General features: G+C 27.4%; 2 protein-coding genes across 2 annotated transcripts; both read right to left on the bottom strand.

Moving 5' to 3' along the window:
• Nucleotides 1-669: 669 nt before the first annotated feature.
• On the bottom strand, nt 670-4568 carry LOC111297347 (adenosine kinase 2-like). The gene is made up of 12 exons (XM_022892073.2): nt 4396-4568; nt 3756-3809; nt 3471-3517; nt 3310-3341; nt 3115-3216; nt 2971-3038; nt 2184-2260; nt 1979-2076; nt 1790-1860; nt 1649-1715; nt 1368-1551; nt 670-1187 (listed from the first exon to the last, which is right to left on the bottom strand). Exons 1-12 carry the CDS (start codon nt 4476-4478, stop codon nt 1045-1047), a joined length of 1026 nt encoding a protein of 341 aa, XP_022747808.2. The 5' UTR covers nt 4479-4568; the 3' UTR covers nt 670-1044.
• A 4218-nt stretch (nt 4569-8786) lies between these two features.
• LOC111296683 (phenylalanine ammonia-lyase) lies at nt 8787-13287 on the bottom strand. The gene is made up of 2 exons (XM_022891110.2): nt 12723-13287; nt 8787-10769 (listed from the first exon to the last, which is right to left on the bottom strand). Exons 1-2 carry the CDS (start codon nt 13112-13114, stop codon nt 9020-9022), a joined length of 2142 nt encoding a protein of 713 aa, XP_022746845.1. The 5' UTR covers nt 13115-13287; the 3' UTR covers nt 8787-9019.
• Nucleotides 13288-25586: the final 12299 nt, after the last annotated feature.

Below are 25586 nucleotides of genomic sequence, written 5' to 3'. Positions count from 1 at the left end.
TTTTTGTCAAAAAAAATTAAAAAATTTATCGATAATTTATATATGTTATATTATAAATGAACATTTAAAAAAAATCTGAATTCACTATTGAATCAAAAGTAAAAATAACAATATAACAACGTTGAAGTAAGCAGTCAATCGATTTCAATTAATTCTATCAATTAACTCAATTACAAATTAATTGATTAAAAAATCAAACCAACCGATTAAAAGAGTAAAAACCAAAATAAACCTAACCGAAATAAATCAATTGATTTTTTTAAGTTCTTCAATTTTCGATTTTGAATAAGCAAAAAAATAATTTGCAAAAATAATCGATCCATTTTCAAAAAAAATCAATCTATTTGCATAATTTCCGATTTTTCTATCGATTCGGCTTATGATTTTCAAAATCACAAATTGACTAATGAAATTATAAATCAACCACTCAACCTAAAATTCCGCTAAACTAAAAAAACCCAACCTAATTTAATTGAATTCCAATTTTTTTGTCCATTTATTGGGTTAAATCAGACTAATACTCACCCCTATAATAACTAGAACTGAAAAAATATAACTAAGAATGAGTTAAAACTTAAAAAGAAAAGATGTTTGTATACCAATTAATACAACAAAAAGTGGATCATATAAGATGACAAGAAAGTACTTCAACGGGAAAAGAAAAATAGCTTTAGATGGAAGCATCCTTTTTTATTGGCTGCAAGCTTGAATTAACAAGTGATGCCTTCATCAACATGAACTAAGTTCAGAAATCAGACCAACAAATTATAGCCTGACTCATACATGAAGATGCTCCAATAGAATCCTATCAGAACCCTATTTAGTTCATTTTGAAAATTTTGAAGAATGCTGAACCATCTGTTCTAAAATAACATCACATATAATCTCAACCAAGTTCAGGGATCATATGACTATGAAAGAGAATAAAAAACCGAAATGAATAATCTCCTGCACCGGATGCAACGGGACAAGAGCAGATTTGCCATAAGATCAACTCTCACAACTAACAGAAAATAAGTGGCTGAGCCAAGAGGTGCTAGGCTTTTAACTGAAGCTAGGCTTTTCAGGATATGTGCAGCCTGACCTTTGGATGATAACATTTGATGCATAGCAACCAGCTCTTACACATTCTTCAATCGGCTTCTCTTGGACTAGCTGCGACAAAAATCCACCAACGAATGCATCCCCTGCCACAAAGGAAAAGAAGCGTCGATATAAATTACTAGCATAATGCCGATAAGCTCTTTTTGAATCAAATTTCGTCCTAGCCATGATCAGGATAAAAGCTATTGAAGTTGTGTTTGTTCCTTGATTTCATTATTCTAATGCTCATTGAGTTCTGGGAAATACTGATGATAACTAATAACCTGCTCCATTGGTATCGACCAACTTCTCTTTTGGTAACAAGATAACAGGGAATAATCTCACTTTTCCATCCTCGGCAACCACAACAGGATCTGCTCCCTGGGTGATAACGGTAATTCTCTTGTGTGTTCCGAAAGCCTTGGGCCATTGAGAAATCTTTAGAGCAATCTCCTCAACATTATCAGTCTGTTCATCAAAGACAAATATAAGAAAAGGTAATTTGTGAGAAAAAAATAGAGTGGAGCACCCTTACTAAACAAGGTAAACATTAATAAATAATTACCTCCCAACCATGAACCTTTGAGAATGTTCTGGCTTCGGTCTCATTACCAAAGACATAGTCCATGTACCTGCAACCAAAAAGCTCCATCAGCTCCAGTTCTGGTGATTGGCATTATCAAGAAAGAAGGATCATAAAACCTACGGTAGTACTTTCTCCTGCACATCCCTAAAGAACTCACAGATGAATGGAGCAGAAAGGTTCATCATGAAAACCTGCAAATGTATAATGAAGGTGGTTGAAACTAATGAAATATTATACCAATTGCGAGTAAAAAATATGTGGTCATTAAAGCTAATGGAAGTACTTGCAAGTTAAGTCCACAAGTTTTACCTTGTTCTTTGCAGCAGCATGTTCAGCAACAAGTTGAATGGATTCAGGGGATACAGTAAGGAAAAACCCAGCAATATAGAAATATTTTGCCTTCTCAACTGATCAAATAGGGAATTCTGTGAGCTGGGAAAGATCTCATAGCCAACAAAAAGAAATAGAGTTGGAAGCTGAAGCAACAAGAAAGTGTTTGAAAGAATATCGGTACCTAGCGCCCAATTTTCTGGTCTCTTCAAATGCTCTGATTTGTAACAATTTGCAGCTGATAAGTTGGCAACAAGCGATCTGCAACAACAGTTATAGCAAGAATTTTTATAAGCTTTCAGAACTAAATGATTATGTATATACATGCATGCATGCCTACAAAGATGGTCTATATATATATATATATAAAAAGATCTGCAAACCAATAAAACCTTACCCTTTGGACATGGCCTTTTGTCCCCAATAATAAAAGCAAATGTTGAGATTCATGTCCAGGCATAGCAATAAAAACTAATAAAATCTAGCAAGCTCCTCGGAAATTGAAGAAAAAAAAAATTCAAAAATCCCATTACCATGATTGGCATAGCATTATGCATGAAAAGAAGCACAATAAACTTCATAATATTTTGGCTGAGACTTGCATGGTGTGTTCAAAACAGGTTTATTTGGTTAATTTCCCCACATTCCTCACATCTATAACACAGATCTGCTTGATGGACACACTTTTCAGTTTCCTTTTACCTAAAACAATCTGAGAAGCAAGAAAATATGACCACTAGATATGCAAGTTTCTTAGATTCAGCTACCCGAAGACAAGAAAGGAGCTCATTTCATTAGGAGTAATAGGAAAGTAAAGTAAATTGATGGGATGGTTTGTGTCTATACAACCACGCATGCACAGAGAAAACAGCTTACTGATCAAAAATTCTATAGAAAACAGTTGGCACTATGCAATTGGATTATTCCAGGCACAAAGCAGGATTTCAGAGCGCACGATAGGAGCAACTAACCTCTCACCACCGACAACACAGACAGCACAGGTCCCTGTTGGTGCAGTCTCATCCTCATAATAGTGCACCTGATCAGACATAATTAAATCTCAAAGCAAACACAATAAGCTTAAAAGTGAGAAGCAATGATGCATAGGAACTTACATTAACACCAGCAAGCTTTGAGTTTTTTGTCATTTCCTCTCCAAACTTGTCCTTACCAATGCAACCCATGTAACTAGTTGCACCAGGGATTTGAAGCATCCACTGAAAGGGACACAATATTAAGAGAGATTAAAGAAAATGAATTCCCAAGTAATGTTAATCCAACTAAAATGAAAATCCCATGACACAGCAAACCTGGGCAACTCTGATAGAATTTTGAGTCGCACCTATAGTAACACAAGAGTATAAATCAACATTAAATTTAAAGATAGGGAATATAACCAAACTACCAACATAATATCAATTATGATTTAAGATGATATTGAAACACCAAATCAAACAACTTCCCAACTTACCCCCAGCAATATACTCCACATCAAACTTGTTAGCCATATCCTCATACCTTCAAAAACTCATCCACATAAAATCAGTTTATCATAACTCAGAATTTTCACATATTAGAGAAAATTAAACACCATCGCCATCTAGCTATAGAAATTTACATCTCAAGCAAAGTTCATTCCATAAATCATCAAAATATGAGCATTCTAGATATACACACCCAGAACCACATTGGCATAAGCTTTTATTTTTAAAATGAATGCTAAATACAGACCAGGATAACTCGGAAAGAAACTTACATTGGCAAGTGCTTGTCCTCAGCAAGTATGGCATTGTTCAACTTGATATCATACCTGTTCCACCAACCAACTCAAGGGTCAATCACAATTTTCATGAAAAACAAACACTAGTTATGTACAAGAAATGCTAAAAAATGAAATTAACAATTGCAACCATCTCTTTTTTTAATACATAACGTTAGAATCTCAATCCAAGATTCATCATTTTCCTATTTTTTTTCACCGCAACCAAAAGAAAACAGTCCAAAAACTATCACCGCATCCAAAGTAAAACAGTCCAAAAACTAACAAAACAAAAACAAAGACAATCAAACATGAAAACTTGGCCACTACAGATCTGTCATTGGCAACAAACTATCCGATAAAAACATCACAGATCTAAGAAAACTATGAAAGACCCACCAAGACAAAATAGCTCCAAAAGCCAAAAATGATTAAAAAATGCTAACTTTCGATTGTTTCTTCCACCAATGCCTCTATAGTAAAACAGAAAGATGAAAGCTCACTAAGACAAAATATCTCCAAAAGACAAAAATTATTAAAAAATGTTAACTTTCTATTGCCTCTTTCACCATTTCCTCTGCAGCAAAACAGAAAGATGAAAGCTTTTGGATTTTTTAAGTAAAATGGGATTACTTACTTCTTTAAGAAGTCTTCATCGACAACAGCAGAGATGTCAAGAAGTGGGTTTCCCATGCCCAAGAGAATACCTTCATAAGCCATTGAAAAAAGTGTTTTAGAGAGACACAAAAAAAGACAGCCTTTAGCTTTAAGGTGTATTTGCAGTTTGAAGGAAGTGAGATCGCAGTTCACAAGAAAACACAACGGCTTGAATATATATATATATATATACATACAATGGGGTTGGTGGGCTTTTTCATTTCTTTAATCTTAAAATAAATTGGGATTTTTAGAGATATGTTTGTATGATATATATATATATATATATATACAATGGGGTTGGTGGGCTTTTTCATTTCTTTAATCTTAAAATAAATTTGGATTTTTAGAGATATGTTTTTATGATATTTTGTGTACAAAAAAGAATCTAAAGAGTATTATGCAATAGAAAGCAGTCACAATATTAATTTTTTATTATTTTTCTGTTCCAAAAATATTATATTAGTTTGACTTTTTATTAAATTATTTTAATATTTAATTAAATTAAATTTTAACTAATATAATAATCGAAACTGATTTATTCAAAAATTTGAAAGACTATTTTTTTTTTCAAATTTTAATTAATAGTGACAGTATAAACATCATTTTTTTATGGGACGAAAATTTGTTATAAATATATTGTATAATTTATATATTTGTCGGCTGGAGAAAAAAAAAAGGGTTAAATGTCAATTCGGCCACCACCAACCAAGTACCAACCCCATCTTTTTTTTTTATTTGTTGAGATCCCACGTGTCCAATAGTTATTTGAGATTTTGATTAATTCAAAATTAGATTAAATCAAATTTTATAAAAAAAAAATTTCAGTATTTATTTTTTATTTATAAAATTTAAAATTAAGATTTTATTTAAAAAATTTTAATTTTTTAATCACTGAGATTAACAGATGTGATCCAAACCCGTCTTTATCAATATTTTAGGTGGGTATAAACTTTCAAATGTCAGTTTAAAAATAAAAAATTAGTTTCAGAGTTTGGCAAAGAGTATAAAAAAGGAAAAGTTTGGTTATATTATTTTTTTTAGTTGGAGATTGAAAGAGAAAGGGTAGTTGATTATCTTAACATAAAATTGTAATAGAAATTTATTTTATATAATGGTTTTGATAGGATAACGATAGTTATATCCAATTTTATTTCTATAATAATTAATTTATCATTGTTATTATTTTTAATTTTATTAAAATTGATCGCTCAATTATTCAAATAAACCTTAAATTAACTTAACAAATAATTAACCAATTATTATTTGATTTTACTGCATGAATGCTTTTCGGCTCAACCACAATAACTATGAAATTTACCATTTTCTTAACGGTAAGGTGAAATTAAAACAAATTCTATGTAATTATTTTTAAAAATAATATTTAATAAATTTAAAATTTAAATCTTAATATCTATATTTTTTTTATTTTTAAGTTACGAACTTTTAAAATTTATATATTGAGCCTCTAATCTCATGAAGCCAAGCCCAATTTCTAAAGATTGGTTAATGGTTGGGCTAACAACTTAACCAGTCAAGTGGGGAATGGTAAATAAGAATTCCTACAAGCCCAATGCTAGCTTTGCTCCGAGCTACCAATTTATAAAGAGTGGTGCTATTTTCTTTCAAAAAATAATTTTTTAATACATCTTAAAAAATTAACTTTCAAAAAAATTACTTACATATCCATTAGTTAATTATTTTTTTTTCCTTCATACCCCTTCTCAATAAGTTATCAAAAATTTTTTATTGTGCATACATTTTCAAAAAATATTATAATTATCTAAAATTATATTTTTGAAAATAAATGATATTATCCGAAAATGTATTTTCGAAAAGCATTACAAGTATTCAAAAATCCATTTATGGAAGTAATTTTTTAAATTACCTTTTTTTTGTTGCATCTCTTGATCAGTATATGACACGAGAATATCATATGTTCCTTACGTGATCTCCAAACAAGTCTATAATGATTTCTTTGAGATATGGGCTATTTAAATCCAACAGTAAAAAATCTCTAATCTTTTAGCCGTATTATTCATTCAATAATGTTTGTAACATTTTTCAAGTTTTAATAAATGTACATCTAAAATGAATCGATAATTGTGAAGAGGCACTTATCCAAGTGACTACTGCACCATATGCGATGAGGTAGTTACACTCTATCACATATGGTATAGCAACCAATTTGTGCAAGCGCCTCTTCACACTTAATTATTGCTCTTAAATGCATGTTTGTCAAAATTACAAAAATATTATAAACATTATTGAACAAATAATACTTGATCACCAAAAGATTAAAGGTCTATATTGTAAGATTTGTCAATCTATTGATAACATTGTTAAGGTCAATATTCTTTATGGTGCCAATTATTGTGTATCGAAAATCCATTTCTAAAAGTTTTTTAAGGATTCTATAAATTAATATTCGAAAATCATTGAAAAATTTCATAAATACACTTTTGAAATTTCTTAAATGTTTCTGAAAATAGATATCCGAAAGCTTTTAAGGGATTTTGAAAATGAATTTTCGAATATTGAAGAAGTTTCTAGATATCCATTTTCAGAAATCTTCGACAATTTTCGAAATTCCATTTTTAGGATGCTCAAATTACACTCCAAAACTTAAAATCCTAATTTTTTTTTAAACTAAACACAAAATCAAATGAAAATTTTTTTTTAAAAAAAGTAATTAATCTCTTATTATAAGCTATCTAACATCAAATATGTAATTGAGATTTGATATGGGACTTAATCCTTAAAGGGTTTAGGGTTTTCAATTGAAAAAGAGGGGGTATGAGTAGATGGGTGTTTTAGTTTTTTAGTAAATTTGTGTTTTGATTTGGGGTGTAAAGAAAAAGACTAATAGGTGTTAACAATAGTGGAGTGTGAAACAAAAAACTTGATATGCAAATAGCACCACTCATTTCTAAACTTAATAATTCTTTTTCTTATTATAATCATTTATTGATTCTATTATATTTTTCTCTTCGATGTACATTATAAGATACATAAATTGAAATTTGGGAGAGAAAATAATTTCTATCTTTGAAATTTTTTTTATAATAAAATTTTCACATAACTATAAAAAAAACTTAAAATAAAATTTAATAATTATTTAAATTCTTATTATTTTATTGCAATCAATTAAATTTTCAAACATATATTTTCATCAATTAAGCTTTATTACATAAAAATTAATTGACCATCAATACTCATTTTCGTCCAATTGAAAGCTCAATTGGGTGAAAATAAAATATTTAAAAATTTAATTTAATGAAATAGATGTTTAAAAGTTTAATTGGATGAAAATAAATATTCGAGATCTCAATCATAACTGTTAATTTCATTGAACTATTAGTCGTATCAGTTGATACGCTTCAGTTATATCAAAATATGATATACTTAACGATTATTTTTCGTATCGGATTTAGTATCAGATAATATTAGTTATTTTCGTTGGTTTCAATTAGTTTCAATGAATTATAGTAAAATAACATGTTTCAATCGGTACGTGAATATAAAATATATTTTATAAATTTTAACTTATTTTTTGTTTTTTAACATAATAAAAATAAAATTAATTGACAAAATAACATTTGAAAGTTGAGTTTCTTTATTTATCATTTAAACTTTTTTTTATACTTTATTTTTTCAAACCAAAATTTATAATTCTATATTTTATTTTTTCAAATCAAAATTTATAAATACTTCAATTTCTTTTAAGAAAGCAATTATGTTTCCTTTATAAAGTTTAACAATCATAAAGTCTTAGTTAAATTTTTCATCTCTTTGTTTTTTTCTTAATATTTACATAAAATAATATTTATTTAAATATCATATGATTAAATTAAATGTTTAAAAATATCATGAAAATTTTATTATATTATTTCTTATGCTTTTAAATTTATTTATTTGATTTTGAAGATATTACATATTTATTTTGTAAATTATTAATAGTATTATAATATGCAATTTCATGCATGTTTATAAATATATTTGTATTAAACCGAAAAATATGAAATAATATGTCAAAAACACAAACAATGATTTTTTTTTTTTCAAATTTTGGAGGTTAGCAGATTTCATTTCCAAAGGCAGGACTGGCAGCAATATAAAAAAATATATATATCACAGGGAGGTTGGCAGCATTCAATAAAATCAATACAACAATGAACATTTCCATAATAAATAAATGTAGAATAATTAAAAAAAATGATGTGCGTGCACGTATTAAAATAAAAATAAACATTTTCATTAAGAATCAATTTCATTTTCAATGATAAAGCTTAGGAGCTATTTTCAATGATTCAGCTTGCAATTATTTCTTATTCTTTTCAATTATAAACAAATTAGAGAAAGAGAGGGTAATTTCGTAAATGTGTAAAAACACTTCTTATCTTACATTACATTTGGTTTAATGAAGTTCTTGATACAAAATAAACATTTAATAAAAGTAATAAAAAAAAAAAACACAATAACTTAAAACAGCATAGCTTGTGTTTTTGACAAATTTTCATAGGAAAACTAAACAAGTTATGTCTCTTATCAGCACAAATAAAAGAACTTGTAATGTTATTGTTGTTTGAAACTTGGAAAACACCTTAGCATATAGGCAAAGGAGCACCATTCCATTCCTTCAAGCAATCCAGCAAAGGATCAATCAACTTCCCTGCACACATTGCTGAGAAAACTTTGTCACATTCTTCTCCTGGAGAAATTACCTTCTCACCTGTTAGCAAATTAGTCCCAACAACTTCTCTGACAAACTTGTACAATGGATAGGATCTACATTCTTTGATCTTGTTGGGAATTGCTGGATTTCCATTTTCGAATTCGATTCTAGCACTTTCAACTTCTTTAGGCAAAAGGGTTTTTAGTTCTTCTTCAAAGGCTCCAATCTTTTGGAAAATTGAAGTGGTTGAATTCTTTTCTCTGTCGCCATTCATCAAGGCATGGTCTACTAGTACTTGTCTCAGCTTCTGCATTAATGGGTAAGTTGCACTACAAGGATCATCAATGTAGGCATAGAGATATTCGCGATCGACAACTCTGAGGAGATCCTTCTCACAGAATCTTGATGGATGAAGTTCACCATTGGATCCCATTGTTAGGACTCTCTTAGCCACTTGACTAACTGTGTTCTTCACAGTGTTCTTCAAATTCTCTTCCAAATGCCTTAAGTCAATGGCTTGGCATAGGGCGATCAAGAAAGTTGATGACATGAGCTTCAATATGTCAACAGCTTCAGCTGTTTTTCTTGCTGAGATCAAGCCTAAAGAGTTTACATCTTGGTTGTGCTGCTCGGCACTTTGGACATGATTGGTGACAGGGTTGCCAAGGTATTGAAGCTCTGAGCAGTAAGAAGCCATTGCAATTTCCGCTCCCTTGAAACCATAATCCAAGCTTGGATTGCGGCTTGCAGACAGATTTGAAGGCAAACCATTGTTGTAGTAGTCATTAACAAGCTCTGAAAATTGAGCAAACATGAGTTTGCCAATTGCAGCAATGGCTAGACGGGTGTTGTCCATGGACACACCAATTGGGGTTCCTTGGAAATTCCCTCCATGTAAAGCCTTATCTCTTGACACATCAATCAAGGGATTGTCATTAACAGAATTAATCTCTCTTTCAATCATTTTGGTTGCTGACCTGATCACTTCAATTTGAGGGCCAAGCCATTGAGGAGAAGTTCTAAGAGCATATCTGTCCTGTTTCGGCTTCTGAAGAGGATCCATTTCATGCAATTTTTGGGCTGCCTTAATGTAAGAGCTACCATCCAAAATGTGTTCCATAATTGCTGCAGCTTCAATTTGGCCTGGATGATGCTTCAGCTTGTGAGTCAAGTGGTCAGTGAATTCAGGTTTGCCCAGCATAACCTCAGCAAAAATTGCTGATAAAACTTCTGACAGGACTGCTAATACATTGGCCTCGAAAAGGACCAAAGAAGCTAAACCAGACCCAACAGCAGTTCCATTCACTAAAGCAAGACCCTCTTTGGGTTGCAACTCAAAAAATCCAACACTGATCCCAGCTTGGCTAAAGGCTTCTGTAGGGCTCAAGGTCTCACCATTAGGCCCGACAGCCTTGGAGTTAGGCCTGCCAGTCAAAAGCCCAGCAATATAGGACAGTGGCACCAGGTCACCAGATGCAGAAATTGATCCCCTGAGTGGCACACATGGAGTGATGTTCACGTTGAGGAGCTTAGTAATGGCTTCTAGGATCTCAAATCTAATCCCTGAATACCCCTGTAAAAGAGTGTTGATCCTCACAAGCATAGCCGCCCTGGTTGCATTGTGAGGTAAAGTATGGCACGATTCCGTACCTTGACCAAAAATTCCAGCATTTAAAAACCTGGTGCAACAAAATTATTTTTAGTCACATTAAAAATGTATCTTTAAGAACAAAATCTGGGTTGCTCCGATAGCAAGCTGAAATTCAATGTCTAGGTCATTTCCTATGCAGGTTAGCCTTAGACCAAGTAGCCATTGGCTAAGCTAAAGCTTGGACTGGATTAAATGAGATAATTTTAAATATTATACATAGATTTATTAAAAATAAAAAAATATATATACGTGACAACATAAATTTGATAATTTTTATATTTTAAAAGTGTTAAGTTTCAAATCTTTTTGACAGGTTCCAAGTACAGTAAAAATATAAAGGAAAAAACTACAGTTAAAATATTAACCTTATTGTAATTAACAAATACTATGTTTAATAGGTCCTAAAGTTACAAGTTTTATTATTGATTATTGACTTTCAAACTTAGAATTATCAGAGTTCAGAGGATGACCTTGACCCAGCATGTACTATCATTTTCCAACAAAAATTTGTTACCATGTCTATTGTCTTATTATTACCAGGTAAGCCTAGTACTTTTTTTTTTTTTCTATATATCATATTTCTTTTGGAGTTTTTCCTTTTTTTTTTAACCAATTGATCATAAAATAAGGTTTTTTTTAATGGATTTTTACAGAAATTCCTTATGCTAAGTGGAGGGTTTGGCTATTTTTAGTTTTTCAATTATTTAAAATCTTTTTATGACTTTTTTTTAAAAGTTATTCCCATCATTATCTGACATGTACTCTAAAAAATTTATTATTTTTGGATTATTTATTTCAAGAGGTCTGAAAAGATTCAGTGAAGGACCCCAAGATTCAGAAACACAATGATTCAGCTGAGAAAATCAGATATTTATTGCAAGAAATTATTGAGAGCAATTAAATTCCCATTTTCTTTGTATGGCAAAAAATCTTCCCATTTTGACCGGGAAAAATTATTTTTCTATTGTTTCTTAGATTTTACTTCACCACTAAACAAATAAAAAATGTTGTTTTCCCTCTTTCCTTTTTCATTTACTCCATTAAATTTTTCATTATCTTTCAGTTTGCCCCAACAATAAAAAAATTAAACTAAAGCTGTCATCTTAATACTATGTGTTTATTTGAATTAGTATTTTGTTTTTTATAATATGATTAGAACCAGTATAACTCAAGCCTTTTTCAATAATTTTTTAAATTTCAACAATCTAGAAGTCATATGAATTCGTAAAAAAAAATTGGAAATAAAAAATACTCCTTCCATCCTAATTTTTTTTGTCCATTTTTCATTTTTAAAATATCTCAAAATTTTGTAAAAATAAAAAAATTTGAGATAAAAAATATTTAATGTATTCCAATTATTTCATTTAGTCGAGGAGCATTAACTCAGAAACCATTTTAAATGGCCATATCTTTCCAGTGACCCACAAAAAATTGTGCCCTTCCTAAAAGTAACACGTCCCACGTTATAAGGACAGCCCTAAAATGTAATTTGAAAAAGATTGAAAATCTATAAAACAGTAGAGTTGTTTATATGTTCCTTTCCATGAAAGTTTTGTAAAAGTTGATAAAGACTGAAGAAAAGGTATGGACAGGTGAAAAAAAAAACAGAGAAGTTAAATGCATGGCCTTTCACCTAATTATTGCCAAGGCAGATAGTTGAGAATCCACCTACCAAACATGGCGGAAAGAGTGTTGGCTAATTATGACTAATTTAAAGGCTCATTTTGTCACCAAAGTTGGATGGAAAAATAGCAGATCTCCATGACTGAACTATGCTCTTAAACCATCAAAATGATAACAACTCAAACATGATATAACTGTTGTTATCTTTATTTAAAAGATCGAAGTTCAAAGTTCGTATTTTTTGTATTTTCATATGTGAAAAAAATTAAAAAGATCAACAATTACATAGTTTATTAATAAAATATTCAATCTAAATTCTGACGACTTCCAATATGTAAAAAAATCCAGAGTAAATTACCTTATAAGCTCCTTTTGGAGGGCAGCTCCTTGTTTGGTCCTCCTATGAGAGGTTGCACCAAAGCCAGTGGTTACACCATAACTATCTGTGCCTTTATTCATCCCTTCCATGACCCAATCACTGCTGGCCTTAACAGCCGGCCGAGCAGCCTCGGAAAGCTCAACCTTAACACCAGCTTCGCGGTTTGCAATCGCTGTGACTTGAGCTATGGTTAAGGTTTCACCACCGAGATGTACCACCGGCTTCCGATACTCATCAACCATATGTTTAACTTCATCAAGATGGCTACCTTTTAAGGACTCAGCTGATGCACCCCAATTCAATGGGTCACTTGCGCAAAACCCTGGTGAACCATTTCCATTGCAATGATTCAATATTTCCATTGGTTCCATCAACTTGGGTCTTGAAGTGAACAAAAAAAAATGTTATAATGAAATTTGGTTGGCACCTTGGTGGCCTACAAATGGACAAAAATCTGTAAACAAAAAAGTGAAATTCAGGACGGAATAGTTAAAAATTGGCTTTGGGACACTGTCGAAGGAAATTTCAGGCTGTGAAAATTCCTGAGTCTGTTCAACAAAATTTGGTGGCTATAAATAGGGAAATGGGGTGTGGAAATCGGGTGTTGGTTTGGTAGGCCGCTGGGTTAGTTGAAAACTTCATTTGACCGTCGGATCTTCATGATTTTCGGTGTCCGGTATGATGACACGTGGCAATCATTGATTGGTGACGACAGAAAAATTGAAAGGGAAGGGGGGGTTGGTGAGAGCACTCGGGGGAGGCACGAAAGCAGCAACGTCACACGCAAGTTCTCTACCGAGCGGAGAAAATTTTTGCTCATTTTATAATGCTATTCAAATATTCTTTATAAAAAATTATTTCTTATAAGAGGGAGGCAAATTTTATAAATTAAAACACATTTAAAAGTATTAAAATATTAATATGTTAACAATATTTTTATGTTTTAAAATATTTTTAAAATAAAATAAATTGAATCAAATTAAATTTCAAACAAAACTTTTAAATATTAATCTATTTTGATTTGATTTAATTTAATTTATGAATATTTTTAATAATGTACGTACATGCACGTGCACTTTTAAAATGTTTGGACCTCAAATTTAATGGTTGTCAATAACTTTCTTTTTTATTTCTCTTTTATTTTTTTCTTAAAAAAATTTTAGGTAAGGAAAAGACGTTACACATTACAACCTTTTTTTTTTTTTTTTTCATCAATAAAGAAGAATCCTAACCACAAAAAAAAAAATCTACAAATATGATTAATTTGGTTGCTGTTTCTAATAATCTATCAAAGGGTGTCGATGCCTAATAATTAAATAGATTAAGTTAAGCAATTGATTAAAAGAGAATCCTAAAAATGACACCATATAATTTACTTACCAAACCTAAATTACTAGCATTAAAGCAAATATATGAAAGGCACCATCCTACATATAGGTGTAGATACTCAAAATTTAAGTTGAGATCAATTGAAGAATGATGAAATTTTGATTTGAAATGATAGTGATCACTTATTGAAATGCACAATTTCTTTGTAAAGTTTTGAGCAACAACAAATATCTTAGAGGCCTAATGGTAATTAAAAGAATAGAGGTGATGTTTTTGCTTGCTTAACCAAATTAATTACAAAAAAATAAATGCCAATATGTTAAAATTTTAGTAAATAACCTAGAATTTAATAAAAGAGATTTAAAAGTTTTAATGAATCAAAATTAGGTTAAAAGATTTGCTAAAAGGTCAACTTCATTTTACTTTATATTTTTTACTCTTTGCCTTAATTGATTGAGTGGCTTCAACAAAAAATATTTAGTCCATTTCAAATTAATAAAAATAAAAATAATTTGATTTTAATTTTTTATTAAAATTTTGAAGATCAATTCAATAGCTTTGAAAGCTTAAAAGTAAAAATATAAACAAATATAAGGATTTCAAGTATTATTATGAACAAAAAGAAAACACAAATTTTTTTAATACAAAAGAAGTCAAAACATGAAGATAGAGCAAAGAGATTGTATTGTATATACTGAAGTTTGAATTTTGAATTAGTTGGATATCATATGACTGTATGAATCAATTGAATTAAATTTTAAGTTTGATAAAGTGTAATTTGAAACATATATACAAACATTATATTTGAGATTGAAAAGAGAATAAAAACTCTTATACTTTAATTTATACATGTCCTCCTTGTGCCTAATCTCTAGCTTAGAAACTTAACTTTTTCTAATAAGGTTAATTAAGTAATAAGCATATAAGTATGGATTTAAATTATTATATTAATTACAAAATTTTTATTATTTTTCTAAAATAATTACATGTTAGGTTCTTTTCGTTCATCTAACTCATCAAACCTATCTAATAAGCCAAGTTTTCATTAGCAAAAGCTTCTAAAAGTTGATTTCTTTTTTTTTTTTACTTGTTAATGTCCTTTTAGAGGTTGGTTAGATTTCTGTCTCTATGTTTGTCTCTCAAATCTCATCCACTTTCCCGTATTTACTTTTTGCATGGAATGACAAGATCTCGCGTCAGAAAAAAATAATAAATATATAAAAGGATAGAAATCTAAAATGACATTATAATATTACAAATATTATAATATGACATTTTTTAATTTAATTAAAACATGTTGAATTAGGTCTCAATGGCGGCAGCTATTAACAGTTTCTTGCTTTTCATTTGGCAATTGAGAATTTTTCAACCCTTTATTATCGACTTTTATACGTGGAAAATCTACCAACCCCATTTGCTCAATGGTTGGTAGGTTGTTATAAACACGTCTATCCACCTCATCTAACTCTAATATTTTGTTTTTGCTCATTTAATTCTCAAATTCTAGTTTTTTTACACTTATAAATGACATATTCTCTAACCCATGGTTTGATTATAAAATTTTTTTATTTGATATTAAAATATCAGCTTATAATTAATATTATTGAGATAATTACTCAATAATGATAATATTTTATACAAAAAGGTTTCGGATTCAAATTCGAGGTCCATTACAGTTTTTTTTTGTTTTGGTCGGGAAAATTTAGCAACAAGAGAGGTTATTCCATATTTAAGATTAGAGTATGCCGTTAACCCAATTGAGATTTACGTGATCATTGGACTTTTACTTATAAATTTTTCAAATTTGCAAATTGCTTACCAATGAAGAACCATGGGGGATTTGAACTTGGGCAGCATTCACCTCATACCACTTCTACCAACCCTCATTGGCCGATCCATTACAATTATGTATGAAAAATCAATATAATTTTTTATGTGGGTTTACTATCAAGTAAATAGTTGCTATTTTTTTTTTCTATACAATCAAAAAAGATTTCTTTTAATTTTGTGCAAAAAGAGAAATGATGTTGAAGAGTTTCTTTCTTCTTAGAAAAGCATGGTTTTAGCTAGGGACAAGAATGACAAAAAATTTTGCATTATCCAAAGAAATTAAAGGAGAGAGGGGAAAATGAAACAAATGAAAGTAAAAGAATATGAATGCTTTAATGAGGTATAAACAAAAACAAAGATATTAGGGGCTGTTAAGCTTGCAAGTCATGGTCATCACCCACCACCACTCGTTTTCTGCCTATAGGGGTTGGTGAAACCATTGAGAAATTGCTTCAGATAATCTGTGGGCAAGTGCGCAATCTTATCCATAAGGCACTTCATCCAAGTATGTCAATTTAAGTATGCCTAAAATGTTGCTAATAATCGGAGTAGATCTAAGTCAAAATGATTGAGCATTGCTTGTTAAAAAAAAAAAAACCCAATATATGTACATTGTGTTTAATTTTAGTTCATAAAAATTAGATTTGATAATTCGTATCATTATATCATACAAAATATTATATTTATCTTATATTTTATACGAAAATCATATATTACATTTCGTATCGACACGAAATCATAAAATATAATTTTTTAATTTTATTAAACTTATTTATGATTATTTTTAAAATTGTAAGTCAAACTATTTTTGTATCTATTATTCATATCATTTTCGTATCGTATTACTGTATCGTAATTCAAATTATCAAATTTAATAAAAATTTAAATTTCAATACTTATAACTTTTTTTAATTTCAAGATCGTGACCTTTTTTTTAAAAAAAATTCTAATATTTTTAATTGGATTTTAAGGATCCAATAGATATGTAATTGAGAACTTTTTTATAGTTTGTAATTGATTAACTACTTAACTGATGATAATTACTTATAGTTGTATACATATAGTTTTAGGTGATTAATCAAATTGAAGAAAAGGATTTGACTTATACTATACAAATTCAAATTAAAATTTATTAGATCAAATGAAAATTTAAAGTTTTTAATATACTAATTATGTTGAAACTAAGGAATATTTTTAACTTTTTATTTCTCTCTTTGCTTTTTCTTTTCTTAAATACTTTATATAGGAAAAAAAAAATTAGCTACAATATTTTCCATTTAGCAAATTTTTTTTTTGTTATTATGTACTAATTAATAGGAAAATGAATAATATATTTTTTAATCATATTAATAAATTTTTTATATAAAAGAAGTTGCTATTTAGGAATAGTAAAAGAGATTACAATTGCTAAAATTTAAATCATATTCTTATTAGATATCATCACTTAAATATGATTGTAAGAACTAAAACTAACTGAATTAAATTTTGAGTAAGCAAATTTCAAACATATATATATATATTTATTTCCCTTATTCCTTTAATTAATTAATTGCATTCGTAGCTTCGATCTCTTAATATTTAATTTATTTTGAGTATTATATATGATAATAAAAATGAAAAATAATAAAAAGATTTCTAGTAATTAAAAAAGTTGTTCGCCAACCCTTTTTCTTTTGTTTGAATGTGAATTTTTTTTGTATAACTGGAAAAATTCAAAGTATCACCCTATATCTCACGAGAGAGATGAAGGTGATGAGGGGGGTCTGACACAGAGCAAACAAAAATAAGATAAAATAAAAAGAGAAGAATCACAGAAACAGGAGGTCTAGACAAAAATTTTGAACCAAATAAAATCATTTTTATTTATATATATTATTATGATTAATATAACTATTATTTTTTTTTATTATAGATATTATTCGTGTGGACAGACTCTTTTCACCAACCTACTTTGCAACAAATGCCACGCAAACTACAAGCAAACTCTAAACAAAGAAATAGTCTTTTCTATAATTTACTTGGATTATTTTATTTATAATAAATTAAGTTAATAAAGCCACTATCCAATAAGATTAATCACAAATTACTTAGCCTTATCTTATGTGTTAGACCTAAACCCTTACCATTTTGCTTTTGTACTTTATGTCGATAATAGATTATTGTCATTAATTATTTATATATATGTTGAAATCTTTTGTAAAATATGAATCTCACATTTTTTTGTGTGCAATGAATCCCACATGTATCACAAATAAATATGATAATTTTAAATATAAAATATTGACATAATATAAAAATTATATGAAAAGATATAAAAGAGATATGATTTAAAATTTTGACAAAAATTATTTATGAATTTAGCAAAATAAAAAGTTGTGTTTCATATTTGTGTATTTGCATGTTAACACAAAATATGATAAGATAATTTTTAATATGAAATAAACACAATACGAATATAAGAATTCTCAAATTTAATCACAAATAATAATATATATTTAAAAAAAAATAGAAAGCTATATAAGGGTGTTAGATAAATATATATATATATATATATATGGAAACACCTAATTGGTTTAGATCGAGCTTGAATTGGTTTTTTAAAAGTCTCATATTTGAAAAAGGTGGAGAGAGCGAAGCTTCTATGGAAAGAAAGAGAGATATTTTCCTTTATACTATATATGATAAACATTAAAATGTACTATCTCCTTACTCCATAGTTTATAAAGTCAAAGGTGAAAGAGTAAAACCAACCATATATATATATATATATATATATATATATAAACACACGAGAGAGAGAGAGAGAGAGAGAGTTTTTTTTTTTAATTTCTAGATTTTAAATTATATAATAATTCAATTGAACCATATAATAAAATTTAATTTTTATTAGATTTCTTAAGTTAGTTGCAAAAAGTTGCAAATATTTAATATGGAAAACAAATCTATATATAGACAAAAAAATAAAATAAAAAAAAAACTAAACCACAAGAAAACTTACATTAAATTTTTTAAGTAAAGCTTATAAAATTTTTCTTAAAAATGATTTAATAAAAAATTTAAATCGATAAATTAATAAAATTTAATATGAAAATTAATAATTTATAAATAATTATTAAAAAATATTTATGATTCAAATTTTATCAATATTTATTTAATAGTAAGAATTTTATCAATATTTTTATTAAAAATATCTATCTTAAAAATTAATATACTTAATTTATATAATAATATTTTTTAATTTATCAATTTTTATTTAATTATTTTTAATAAAAATTTGTTCGAACTTCTGCATCATACAATGTTGCCTATATAAACTTGTAAACAACAACTTTGACCGTATAAATATATAATGCAGCAGTCACCTCTGACTCAATAACTGATGACCTGACCAGATCCAAACGCTAGGGCAATGGGCCATTTGCGCGCGCGCATATATATATATATATATATATATATATATATAATAGATGGATTTATTGAAAAGTATGTTTTGAAAAAATTTTATGGTTGATAGATAAAATTTTATTTTAAAATTTTTTTATTATTTAAAGTATTAAAATTTTTTTAAATGTTTAAAGAAAATTTTTTCTTTAATTTTATTGTTGTTCAATTCTTTGGAGTGGAGATGGATACTACTCCAAGTCAAGTTTTAAATCCGTCACTGGATTGGATTGGATTGGTGTTATTAGTTAATCAAACATCAGTTTAATAAAATTATTAATTAACCAAATAAATTTCTAAAATAATTTATTAAATTATAAAATATACGAAAATTCACTTTTTCAAATGAAAATATTCCTGTCACTTTTGCAATTGCTCATTTTTCAACTATCCATTCATAGTAAACTACATATTTTTGTCTATTAAAAAACTCTTTTTTTAAATTTACTTATATAAAAAAGTTTTAAATTGAATAATAATAATAATAATAATAATAATAATATATTATTATTATTATTATTATTCTATTGATATAAAATAATATAGTGTTTTTTATGTCGAAATTATTTTTTTCACAACAAAATCACTTCTAAAGTAACTCTTTTTGTTTAAGTTATAAAATCATATTTTTAAATTGAAAAATCATATATATTTTTTTACTTAACATTGAGGTTAGGTCAAAAGCAGTTTTTGAATGTAAAAGCTACTTTTAATAGCAATGCTAAACAGTGCCTAAATGTGTTAATGTTTGGATCACATTAGATCAGATAAGATTTATTTTTTAAAAAATATTTTTATATTAAAATTTTAATATATTAATTAAAATTAAATAAAACTATTATTTATTAATATAATATAAATATGAAGAAATTAAAGTGATAAATTTTTTCATGGAATTTTAACCTTTTTTTGGTGTACATGTATAGGAAGAAGACCGAAAGGAATAGAGGATTCGAACTTTAAATCTCAATCCTCTTACAAAGGATAACAATTGTTCACTGTCATTTTTTCCTGGCTAATCAATTATTAGGCTTAAATGAAAAAACAAAATTGAATTAAAATTAAATAATAATTCAAACTCTTATTTGTAATTAATTAAACTAAAAAATATTTATTTTAATACCAAATTAAATTCTTGATTGAATGAAAATTGATAATAGCCTTTAATTAATTTTCGTCCAATCGAAAGTAATAGGATTTGGATGATTATTTAAATTTAATGTAAGAACTTTTTTTTTTTATTGATAAACCTAATTATTAATAGTTTTATTGGTAAATTAAAAAACACTAAGCTAGATTAAGTCAATGATGAGTATGAGTTAAGATGGAGGATTTTCTTAAATCAAATAATTGACTGCAACATTGCTTGCTGTTGTGTTTTGTTAATAATTTATAATTAATTAATTAATTAGTCAATTAAACTTGACATCTTCCATGCAAATTAAGTCTATAATGTGTATGAAAGTTTTGGCTTGGTCAAAATTAATGAAGGGATTAATCTTTTAATTTAATGAATTAATCTATAATCTAATTAAATGGTAAAAGCAGGTGTGGAACTCCATTTGAACTAATCAAAATATGAAATTGAGCATTGAAATTTGATGTAAAATAATTGTATTAAAATTGGGTATGTGAGAGAGGCAAGGAAGAAACAAATTGTTCAAGACCCAAGTAAATGTAAAAACTTACTACTTTATAAGAGAGATCCTGAACTCCTTAATTTGCTTAAATTATATATGATGAATGATATAAAAACCTAAGCTATAAATAAAATATCAATATATAAATAAATCGTACATATCATTGTTGGTTGTCATTGATGAAAACCCATCCTAATTTTTCATCGATAATTTCTTCAATTGTTTTGAACGATAAGGAATTTTAGATTTTATTCTATGCATTTTTTTTTTCAGATCATTCAAACAGATTTATCTATAGACATAAAAAATAATAATAATAAAATTGAGAAAAGTAGGAACTTATTTATGGCTTCCTCCATTTTCTCTTAATCTGTATAGTATAACCCATTGGGCATGATACTTCTTTCATATAATACTTATAGAAGAAACTTAGATGAAATTTTGTTAAGTTTGTGAAATTTTTTTTTAATAATTTAATAAAAATTTTAATAAAAAAAATCTAAATAGATAGATTGATATAGTTTAATATAAAAATCAATAATATGTACAAAAAATTAAAAATATTGTTTATAATTCAAATTTAATTGATACATATTCAAAGTAAAAATTTTATCAATATTTTTACTAAAAATAACTATCTAAAAAATATATCAAAATTTATTAAACTTTTTTCAAATTTTACATATTTAATTTATATAATAAAAGTTTTCAATTTATGAATTTTAATTTTATTTAAATGTTTTTAATATAAAACTTATCAAACTTCACTTGTAAAACTTTATTCAAATCTTTCTCCTATATTTATAGGGTTCAGTATTTGGATAGGAGAGAGGACCTAACCTTTGGTTATAGCAATTTGCCTTCTAGAGATATAAAACTAGAAATCATAATATAGATGATTATAATAGATATTTTAGATTTAAATTTATTTTTTATTATATTTTTATTTTAATAAAAAAAGTTCATAAATTATATCCAAAAAAAAATAATGATGGAATATCAAAATTTATTTAGACTATAGTTAATATCCATCATTCATATTGAGAATTATGAAAAAATAATAAAACATAAACCCCAAACTATCATATCATATGTTAATTAATCATAAGTCATAACATCATTTAATTTAAAATTTTTTACCATTTAACTATTATTATATTTTTATCTTGATTCAACATAAAAAATTGGAAAGCTTCTATATACATACACCCATCAACCCATATTACTATTGAATATTTTAACTTTACCGATCTTTTATCAATATAATAAAATTTTTAATTCAACAATTATTATTAAATTCTAAAAAAAAAAAAAAAACAAATATAGGCATGTGAAACCCAATGGGCCAACGAAAACGTTAGCTTTTATCAAAATATTCATGATCCAAGAGAGGAATGTAATGGGTAATACCTAAATTGGGTATCTTCACTCTTTCTGCCCATTTCAAAAATTGGAACTTAGACTTTTTGGCCTGCTTTTTTTGGGTTTCATTTTTTTTTTCACATTTTCTCTTCTTTTAAGTAGAGATGTATCTCATTAAACTTGAAAATTAATATATCCGTGTCAATAAATATATATAAATACGAAAATTATTGCCTCGATAAGTTAGATAAGAAATATATTTTTTTAGTTTTCACTAAACTCTCAAATAATATTTATTAATTTTAACTTATATCTTTTTATATATATATATATATATATTTTTTATATTATATTGTATCGTATATAAAATTATTCAATATATCTATATGCAATGTCGAATAATTTTTAGAGATTAGACTCTAATCGATTGCGAGTATGACTTTACCCTCTTCTAGGTAAGAGTTTTAAAATTTTATAGTTGCTTTTACTTAATAAAGTTAACTTGAACACTCATTCAACAATGTTGACGAAATAAAATCTTGGAAGATTAAAACATGACATTGACTATGGCCTACCATGTAACTTCATTTAAAGAAAATTTTGACAAAATAAATATGAACAGGCTTTCAATTTATAAACAAAATCCCCATCAAAGTTCAAACTCTCTAGAATTTATAAAAGGACAAAATAATTGTTTGAAATACTTTTCCAATGCTTCCTAATTAAGTTTTGTATGCCACTCAAAATGTAAAGAAGAACGCTTAATTTAATTAAAAACAAATTAACAATCTTGATAAAATGAGATAAGATCTAAATTTATTATTCTATTTAGAATGATAGATCAAATTTATCACTCATCTTTAAATAGATACAATTTAAGTATTATAAAAAATATTTTGTAAAGAATCAGAGGAATATTGTATAGAATTTTATTTTTGTGTTTTTGATAATTTTTTAATCAAATTAAAAATTATACCAACTGTAAGAAGATTGATTATTGGCAAGAAATAAATAATAAATTTGATTTATACTTTAAGTAAAGTGATAAATTTACACCTTACTCTTAATAAAATTGAATAGCTTTTGTGGTTTTATACAAGAACCTTAATTGAAAATAAAAATAATAATAACAATTGTTTGTGTCGAGTTGTCACTGAAGGATAGAACCTAAAAATCAAAGGAGAGAGAAAAAAAAAGGGTTAAGATTAAATGTTGGGGTTGGTTTCAGAGTTTGTGCTCTAATACTCAAAATAAAAATCGGTCCAAAAAAAAAAAAGAAATAGCAAGAAAGTAAAGGAAAACAAGATAGAAAATAATATTTGGATAGTGTTATTTATATTTGTAAGATGGAGATTTTGTTAACCCTAATGCTAGGACGACTTAGTCGGCACGAGCTGAACTGTATGCTAACCATTCACTCAGGCATAACAAGTTAGTAGTTAAGAGGAGTTTAGCCTATCGATTGATTAGGAGGCTAACCATCCACTCAGGGCATAGCAAGTTAGTAGTTAGGGGAGTTTAGCCTATAGATTGATTAGGAGGTTGAGCTGATGTAAACATATAAATTCAAGTTGATTTGATATGTTAATTCAGTTAAAAAATTCAAAATTTTTTTAATTATTTGTTAATTTCTTTTAATGAAAAAAAAACTACTTTGTCTTTTGAAGCTAAAAATATCCCTAGCAATATCATTTTTATCTCACAATTCCATAAGTAAATAAAAACTCCAATGATGTTGCACATATAAGTACATCTCAATCACAAAATTAAATTCAAAGGAAATAGGACCACATGATTAAGCCCAAATCCAACCCACTCGATTTAAGTTATTTTTACCAAATTGAAAATATGAATATAAAAATTTAATTTGAATATAAAATCACAAAATTCATGCTCAAACTTTAATCAATATATGATAATATTACTTAAAATAGTTGCGAGTAAGTAAGCTCCGCGTTCAATTTTATGAGCCCTACCAATAGGAGCTAGCAAGAGTGGGGAGAGCAATGGTCCATTATATTTCATGAGTCGTGGGCTTGGATAGATCCTGTACATGAGCAGGCTCTAATACTATGATTACTATCCTTAAGTTTGAATTGTTATTGTGACTTAATGGATGTGCAAATATATGGTCATTTTGGTGGATTCTTGGCAGTGATGTATCTTTCCACTATGTATATAAAGTTGTAAAAAAAACCTAATTTCTAACATAAACTTGAGTATGATAATAATCAATTGTCTCCCATTTCATGAATCTCATCCAAAAAAATTATGGTTTTGTTCTATTCTTGTATATCCCACCGTGCATGAACATTTTCAACTTTAGATATAGGTTTAAATCCTGTATAAACGAGAAATCTAAACAAATACATCTGGAAATCTTTTTTAATTTGGCCTTGTTGCTTTACTCAATGCACCTCTAGCCAATTTTCTTTTAAAACCGTGGCTGTTAGCAATTTTTTTTTTTTTTTTTACAAAATAAAACTGCAAAATTATGATAAGAGAAGAGATTGTCGATTGCAAGTATCACTAGCAGAAATTTTGGTTTTATCAATGGAATTTTATTTTTGTAAAAGTTGAAAATTCATCGATAATAGCATTAGCGATGGATTTAGCAATGAAAAAATTTCGTCAATGGTAATTATATTGATAATGTTATTCCATCAATAATAATTGAAATTCATTGGTAATTATTGACAACAAATTTATCAAAAAATTTTATTTGTAAAATTCACTGCAATTTGTACCAAATTATTACCTATGAATTATCGATAAATTTAATTTCATTGATAATCTGTCAATAAATTTTTTTTTTTAAATTTCATCGATAATTCATTGATAATTAATGATAGAAAATTTTTGTCTATAATAATTAAATTTCTGATAATATATTGAAATTTAAATTTTAAATCCATTAAATATAATTATTTTAAAAAAATTATATAAATAAATTGAGCTAAACTCCAAATTCGTTACTAGTAATTTTTAAATGGTTTTAAAGCGAAAATCTAGCCACTGACGATCCTCTTTGGCACAGTCAATGATCAGACTTGGCCTTTAAATAGTTAATCCGACTAGAATATAGTCAGGTAATAATCGTCAGCGATTTTTTGAGGGCATGGTAAAATTTTCCGGTACCTGTCTCTTTCCTAACACTTGACTAGAAATGAAATTAGAAAAATTTTGTAAATTTAAGATGGTCAAATAAATAAATAGTATATATATATATATATATTATATT

The sequence above is a fragment of the Durio zibethinus genome, chromosome 12 (assembly GCF_047325235.1).
Source record: "Durio zibethinus cultivar Kanyao isolate XHJ-2024 chromosome 12, ASM4732523v1, whole genome shotgun sequence".
NCBI classification, from domain to species: Eukaryota; Viridiplantae; Streptophyta; class Magnoliopsida; order Malvales; family Malvaceae; genus Durio; species Durio zibethinus.
This window is presented reverse-complemented; position numbering and strand designations above follow the sequence as displayed.